Here is a 7,346-nt window from a genome sequence, read left to right as displayed (position 1 = left end):
TCTTTCAGGCGTTCCTTAAGAAGCTGAGCCCGGTCGCTCGACGCGTCGCGTCTCTCTCTCAACTCGACCGAGCCTTGCTCGGCCTCCTTTCTCCACTTCCCCTCTTCCTTCTAGCTCTTTCTTTGTCTTTCTACACATTTCTAGTTACTGGTTACTGCCCGAGCTCTGGGTTTCGATGCCCGAGCCCGAACCCTCTCGTTTCCTATAAAAGGAGGCCTTCTGCCTCCTTTCCCTTGACCTCTATCTTGACACACCTTTGGATTCACACCTCCTTCCCTTCTCGCAAGCACCTGATAGTCCCACAAACCATCTGCTGATCCCTCCTGAACTCTCGAGACTCCCTACGCTCAATCCTCACACGCGGTCCCTTTTCTTTTCTCCCTCTCTGTGCGTTCTTGGACAATGATGAGCTCTGCGGAGATCGAAGAAGTACGTGACTTGACAAGAGAAAGGCATAGACATCGTTAAGAGAAGAAAGAGTGCAAAGCAAGAAAGAGACGAGGAGACCGTTCAGATCCCCATGTGAGAGGTGACGTCTCGAACGAACGTGGAATGAGCGTCTGATCCCCATCGACCGAGAACGAAGTTTTCGGACGACTGAATCCATTCGCTGGGGATGGGAGGAGAAGAAGAAGACTTCGTCAGCATATCGACTCTCGGGAAGAGGGGAAGAGAGCTCGAGACTTACGCGAAGGCAACGGGGTCCTGATCCTTCAGGCGTTGGATGTTGGATGTCCCTGAGACGTCTCTGCTGTTGTTCGGTGAGAGGAGAGATATCTGTGTACGTAAGGAGAGGGATAGTACGTAGAAGAACAGAGGGGAGAGCGTGAGAAGGAGAGAGGCGAGAGAGGAGGCGGAGAGGGGAAGGAAACGAACTGACCCTGCGTCTGTTGAGGAAGAGAAGAGAAGAAATGAGGCCATGCCGAGCGAATGGCATCCTTATCGTCTTGGTTCGTCGTCTTGTTGTAAGCATCCTGGACGACGATCCTGCGTCGAGCGAGAGAGGAGGAAGGAGGAGAAGAAGGAGAGTCAGGCGCGTTGCCAGAGCGGTCTCTATGAGGAGAGAAGGACAAGGACTCAACGCCGTTTGGAGGCTCTCTGGGTACTTGTGAAGGAAGTCGAACGTATCCTGCACGACTGGGTCCTCTGAGAGATGGAGAGTGGAAAAGGGAAAGGAGAGGTCGAAGAAGGGTCAGGGAAGGAGATAGAGCAGAGGAGGAAAGGAAGTTATGCTTGCCCTCGGTCTTGTACGGTCTTCCCGACCTGTCAAATCCGTAAGAGAAGTAGTCCTTCCGTCAGCAGAGCTCAGAGAGGAGGGAAAGAGAGAGGAAGACGAGGAAAAGAGGAAGGGAGACGTAGGACGCACAAAGCCTTCAGACCGACACGATGAAGGTATCCTGGCGACTCCGCGCTGTAGAGGAGTGAGAGATAAGCCTCTCGTTTTGCTGTCTTCTTGTTCCTACCCCTCCCCATGAAGTTGAAAGGCCTGGCTCCTTTGAGCTCGTCCCCTTGCACCGTCCCTCTCAACAACCACTCCCCTCCTTCTAGCACAGCGTCCGAGAGCGTAAGTCTCGAACCGAACGAGTCCATGGCGATGTTGTGGAGGTCATTGAGGGTAGACTGGTTCGAGAACGGCTTGGGAAGGGTAGATCCGAGGGCTGGAGCAGAGGCAGAAGGCGAGGAAGGAATGAGATGTCGAGGGTTTGTTGCTCGTGGGGAAGTTTGGGAGTGGTGAGGTTGGTAGGAAAACAATTGTAACGTTTATCAATGGAAGAACTGATGCTCACGTAGAAAGAGAAGTCTTCAGTCCTGCTCACTTGTTCGGTCTTCTCTCTGATGGGGCTGGTTGGCTGAGGAGGAGGGAGGAAGGGGAGGCGAGGAAGTCAGCGCTTCGCCAGCTTCTCGCTGAACGGCAGAGCAGGTGAGAGATAACGTACTCGCTTGGGGGTGTTGGGATTCTGAGAAGGTTCCGCTACGGTCGCAGAGAGGCGAAGATGAAGGCTCAAGTCAGCCCCGAAAGGAAGAGGGCGAGGGAGGAGGCGGAGGAGACCAACACATCGCAGACGAGGTTCTCTTCCTCAGAGACGACGACTGATCTTCACGCTCCATTTCCTCCTCTTCCTCTTCTAACACAGAAACAGATAAGAAACGGAGAAGGGTTGTTAGGTCCAGGCGAGAGAGCCCTTCGGAAGGCGAAGGGAGGGAAGGGAGGGAAGGGAGGAGTCGAAGCTCACCGGAAGCAAAGAAGAGCGTTCCTTTCTTGATCCTCTCGAGAAGATCCTCGAATTCCAAGTCTCTAGGTTGTTCCTTTTCGACTTTCGAGGGTGAGTCCATTTCGGATGAAGGAGAGGTGAGGGTTGAGGGTCAGAAAGAAGGAAGAAGGGAGGAAGGGAAGGAGCTCACGATCTGGGGCCTCGAATTCGTCGTTCCCTCTTTGAGCCGTCCTGTTCTTCTTTCCTTCTACCCACCACGTTCGATCTTGCTTATTTTCCTTGTGGGTATCCAGCTTCTAGACTCTCGAGGCGTCCAGGTTACGGGATAGCAAGCCTGATGTATCTTTTGACCTCCTTCGCCTCAGATGATCTCTCTTCAACCCTCCCTCCCTCCCACCTTTCGAGCTGGAGTCACCGCCGTCCTTCGAGTCTACTTCCTACATGATCGAACGAGGAAAAACCTGCTCGCTGGCACGTTTGCACTTTTCCTAGGGTTCGGGAGCGAAACAACAGCGGGACCCGACGCGTCTCCTTTCGTCTCGAACGGCCATCTTGCTCTCAAACTAGACTCTTTTCAATCTGAAACGGACCTAAATAGATAGCATACGGGTACTACCACTGTCCCGACACAATCTCGCTGGTGTAGCTGGCCAAACCGAGAATTAGCATTGCCCTTGCACAAGGATGTGGACGTTCCGAAAGCGAACCAAGGCCGATGCTAAACGCCTTTCGGCTCCCGTTCAGCGCTTCATCAACTTCCTCTCTCTTGGAAGACGCGTTCGTGTCTCATAGAATTCCTCTTTCCGAGATCTAGTAGAGCCAAGAACAGCTCATCGACAGTCGGCTCTCCTCCTCTCAACCTGCATCGTTGAGTCGGCCAACCCTTTCCCTTCTCGAGCTTCTTTTTTTCTAGAGCAACCCGTCTCCTTTCAACATCGTTCACCTCTTACTACGATGAAGGAGACTCTAGGCGCGTTTCAAAGAGTCGCACAAGGATGGTCTCGTCCTCTCTCCCCGTCTCCCCTCCCCTTCGAAACGACCGAGAGATGTGACGATGGACTTGCCGAGTCAGGGGGATCGTGAGCTCCTCCAAACTGTGTCGGGACCTCCAGGAGATCTGTCTCGAGCGAGAAAGAGCGACAGGACAACCGACGGACGCGTCTCAAACACCCGAACCAACTTTGCCTCCTTTAACATCGTCTTTCCTCTCTTTCGCTCGCTTTAAAAACTTCAAAGTCTCGATTCATACACGTAAGATTCACTTTGGAAGATGCCTCGAAGAAGAAGAGTGGAAACTGGCTGAACCAAAGAGGATTCCCTGACCTCCCTCTCGTTCCCTCCCCTCCCCTTCAACTCGCTCCTCTCGCTCGCTTCATTTTGATTCGATTCGAAAAAACTCTTCGGCAACCTACATATGACCCAAACGAAAAAAGGTCTAGTAGGTCGTTGAGCGTGTGCTTTCCCTTCGTTGCTTCCAACAGACCGCACAAGGATTGACGCGTCTCTCACTTTCCTCGACCATCGCTTCGTTTTGGATTTTCGTGACGTCCCTCCTCGAGCAGCGGTCATTTTCGAGCCCCATAATTCCATATTAATGTTCCGTAAAGATCTCAGCCCTCAAACTGCCTCTCAGCTGGGTGAAAAGGGAAATCAAGCCGCACAAGGATGGTCGACGGCCCTTCGTTCCTCGTTTGCTCCCATCCTCAGGTTTCCACTCGGCTCCCACTCCCTTCAATCGCATCTCAAACGTATTCATACATGATTAACAAGTGCTAGCGAGAAGAAGAGATCCAACGGATCAACATGTAGTGGGAAAATGGGAGGAAGACGCGTTGGAGGGGGTGACCTCGCATCTCCTTCTGCTCCCTCAATAATCTTCCACCAGTCTAACCACCTATACGAAACTGACCGGAAGAGCCAGAAAACAGATGACGTCGTGAGAGATGCGGCAAAAGTGCGTGGGAAGAGCGAGGAGAGCCAAAAAAAAGGCGCGCGTCCGAACGAACGCAAAAAGAAAAAATAATGTGGCTCGAAAGCCATCCGTCTCTGATACAGCGTGTCATCCTTGTGCAGGGGCAATGCTAATCTTCTCTGTATTGTTCCAATTTTATGAATGTCCAGGATAAATCCCGGACTGTTGTGTTATCCACAAAGGGAGGCGACGTCTTCAGCAAGCCTTCGACTCGCCCGCGACTTGCTCTCTCTCTGTGGACGCTGAGCTTCATCGAGATCTCATCTTCTGGTAGAATGTCATCTCGTTGCTCTAGCGATTTTGTGGCAGGAGCAGCGAGCGTTGGAAGCTGAGCGAGCGACGAGGACGCGACGAGCGAAGGGCGGACTTGCACTCGAGGGAGCGAAGAGAAAAGGAAGGATCGGATCAAGAGGAAGAAGGAAGAGCGAGAGCTGACGTTTGACCAGACTTTTCTCTATACCTGCTCTCGCCTCGTTTTCCTCCCTCCCTCCTCCAGCTCTTCGTTTTCGAGCGGGAGAGACGGGCCCGTTCTTTTCTTGCTTTTCTACCTTCGTCATGTTTACTCCGACGTTCGTGTTCTCTGTCTACGATGCCACGACGCCGCTCATCTCGGCTCCAACGGGTCACTCCGACGAGAAGATTTGCTCTCTCGTCGTTCTCAGCTGCCTTCGGAATCCGTTCGGCCTTCTTCTCCTTGTTTTTGACTTCTTTCGTTTCAAAGTATACGAACTAGAGTGGAGGAGCAGGGTGTGAAGATTTGCGTCTCTCGACTCCTTCTTCATCCCGACCTTTTTCTCATCCAATTCAATCGATCTCGACGAGGAAAAACGTCGAAAAACCCACTTTTCTTCAGATCCGAAAGTTTGCGGTCAAATCGATGGGCCCGACGCGGCCCTCTGGCTCTCTCCCTCTTCCTCTCCTCGCCTCCTTCCCTTCACCTCCCGCTGCTTCTTTCTCACCGGTCCAGACTCTGCTTCTAATAATCTATAAAGTTGATCTACGAGAAAATCCTCGTCCCTCATCCTCTCGAACGCCTCTCTCAATCGAACGACAACCATCTTCCCACTCTCCCCTCAACGCATCTTCTTTCCTCCCTCGTTTACTGCTCTACTCGGGGCACCCTACCCACTCTACAAAGACCCCTGCTAAAAAAAGGATCCTCTCGAGTCTCTCCTTCTCGAGATATCAGTACCCTGCGTCGACGTTTCGACACGCTCTCTCCTGCGTCCCCTCCCCGCCCCTCTCCCCGCCTCTCGCAGCGTCGTAGCAGCTTGCCTTCGGTGAATCTCCTTCGCCGCATCTCTCTCACGAACTGCCCTCCTTTGCCTCAGCATCGTCTCTCTCTCTCTCTCTCCCAGCCAGCGGCTCTGACCCCTCTTCTCTTCCTCCTCGTTCTCCTCTCTCTCACCTCGCCTCTTTCTCTCTTGACCCCTACTCCCTCCTCTCAGTTTCTTCAAAGCACACCTCATTTAGATCCAGCGAGCCTAGTCTACTTGGCAATATGCTGAGGAGCGATCTCGATCGGCTTCTCCTTCTTCTTCTTCTCCTCCGTCTTGAGGATCGCGTTCTCAGGGATCGTTCCAGCCTTTCCAAACACGGCGGCTTCCTTGGACGAGGGTTCGAGGAGGATGTCGGCCTGGAAAGAAGGGAATTACGGCACAGTCAGTGATGAGAAAAGGAGGAGCGAATCTCAACTCGACTCAACAAAGCGAATTACCCTTCACTCACAATCTCATCCGTCACATCTCCTTGAACGGTGATGTCCTCCTGACCCTGAGGGTTCTTGGTCACACTGGATCCGGTAGCAAACTTCTGAGCAAAGATCTTGGACGCTTTCTTGAGGTCGATGCCTGCGAAGGGGAACGAGAAGAGGGAGGGAGGGGGAGGTGAGCTCGACGCGCTTCGATCAGAGAGAAGAACGAAGGAGGAGGAAAGGGGAAACGAACCGAACGTCTCGAGTCCAAGAACGGTGGTGACGTATTTCCGCTTGTTTCGCTCGATTCGCTTGATGGTGATCTGTGCGAGAGGAGGAGAGGACGGGATCGATCAGCTGGGACGAAACGGAGGAGGGAGGGAGAGCAGAGGAGATTGAGACGAACCTTGGAAGCCTGGGAGAGAGAGGAACGAACACAGATGATAAGGGGGTCAGCTAATATTCATCTCGATGGTCGAGAGAACTGCGAAGAGGTCAGGGGGAAGGAGAGGAGAGGAAGAAAGGACGTTCCGTGGGCTGAACGAAGCAGAGGTCCAAGCTGACCGACCTCTCTCCTTCCAGCCGACCTTCCCATCCGGCTCAGCAGCACAACGTTCGACTAGGAAACTTGCAGCTCGACCATCTTCATCTCCACACGAGCGAAAACTCCTGATGCTTAGGAAGGGAGGAGTCCGAACGTCGTCCCTCGTTCGCTTGAGCTCAACCCTCTTTCCTCCTTCTCCTCCCCACTCGTTACCCTCACTCGCCTCCTTCTCCCAGCTCCTCGTCCAAACCACAACCATAAACGAGGATAAAAGAACGTGAACTGACCATCTTCTGCTTCTCCAAAGTCTCCTCCTTCTTCCTAGCTTTCTTCTCCATCTTCTCGACATCGTGCTCGAGCTTCTCCTGCTTCTCAACCGAAAGAGTTCCCATCTTCTCAGTGATGGCATCTGCGAAGGAGGAATGAAAACCAGAGGAGTGAAGGATCAGCTACGTAGTTTCGCACGAAGCACGAGACTCAGTGAGAAGAGAAAAGGGAGGAACAGAAGGACGAGCTCACCTTCCGAGTAGTACTGCTGGAAAAGCTTAGGATGCTCCTCCTCCAACCAAGCCTTGCATCGAGACAAGCTGGCTCCAAACTCGCAGAACTCAGCAGGGTAGGTGCATACTGTATAGTCGCAACCAAGGAAAGACTCAAACAGGGTCAGCGGGAGGGCAAAGGGAGCAAGAAAGAAGGAGAGGTGGAAGGAAGGAGAGGGAAGGAAGAGAGAGCTGACCAGGACAGTAGAGAACCTCCTTGGGAGCGATTCGAGGAGTGGAAGGTCCGGCTTCTGTGGTAGAAGCGGAGGAGTCGAGGGCGACGGGAGCGGCTTGAACCATTTTGTTCAGAAGGGAGGGAAAGGGGAGGGGCAGAGTTGGGAGGAGGAAGAAGAGGTTGATGACGCCGATGCGATTTTGGAGGGCC

At 53.1% G+C, this 7,346-nt stretch overlaps 3 protein-coding genes across 3 annotated transcripts; all 3 read right to left on the bottom strand.

Moving 5' to 3' along the window:
• Positions 1-249: 249 nt before the first annotated feature.
• BDY24DRAFT_400018 (uncharacterized protein) lies at positions 250-1,261 on the bottom strand. Its single transcript, XM_076641899.1, has 2 exons — positions 1,238-1,261; positions 250-1,146 (listed from the first exon to the last, which is right to left on the bottom strand). The coding sequence occupies exon 2, from the start codon at positions 971-973 to the stop codon at positions 263-265; it is 711 nt and encodes a 236-aa protein (XP_076493657.1). The 5' UTR covers positions 974-1,146; positions 1,238-1,261; the 3' UTR covers positions 250-262.
• Positions 1,240-2,352, bottom strand: BDY24DRAFT_400010 (uncharacterized protein). Its single transcript, XM_076641898.1, has 3 exons — positions 2,055-2,352; positions 1,938-1,972; positions 1,240-1,850 (listed from the first exon to the last, which is right to left on the bottom strand). The coding sequence occupies exons 1-3, from the start codon at positions 2,332-2,334 to the stop codon at positions 1,545-1,547; spliced, it is 621 nt and encodes a 206-aa protein (XP_076493656.1). The 5' UTR covers positions 2,335-2,352; the 3' UTR covers positions 1,240-1,544.
• Positions 2,353-5,427: 3,075 nt separating this feature from the next.
• Positions 5,428-7,334, bottom strand: TMA22 (Tma22p). The gene is made up of 7 exons (XM_076641897.1): positions 7,159-7,334; positions 6,942-7,049; positions 6,710-6,831; positions 6,285-6,293; positions 6,132-6,201; positions 5,914-6,035; positions 5,428-5,821 (listed from the first exon to the last, which is right to left on the bottom strand). The coding sequence occupies exons 1-7, from the start codon at positions 7,259-7,261 to the stop codon at positions 5,675-5,677; spliced, it is 681 nt and encodes a 226-aa protein (XP_076493655.1). The 5' UTR covers positions 7,262-7,334; the 3' UTR covers positions 5,428-5,674.
• Positions 7,335-7,346: the final 12 nt, after the last annotated feature.

This window comes from Mrakia frigida (assembly GCF_051309035.1).
Source record: "Mrakia frigida strain ATCC 22029 unplaced genomic scaffold BDY24scaffold_33, whole genome shotgun sequence".
NCBI lineage: Eukaryota > Fungi > Basidiomycota > Tremellomycetes > Cystofilobasidiales > Mrakiaceae > Mrakia > Mrakia frigida.
The sequence above is the reverse complement of the archived record's forward strand: the minus strand, read 5'-3'. Positions and strand labels throughout refer to the sequence as shown.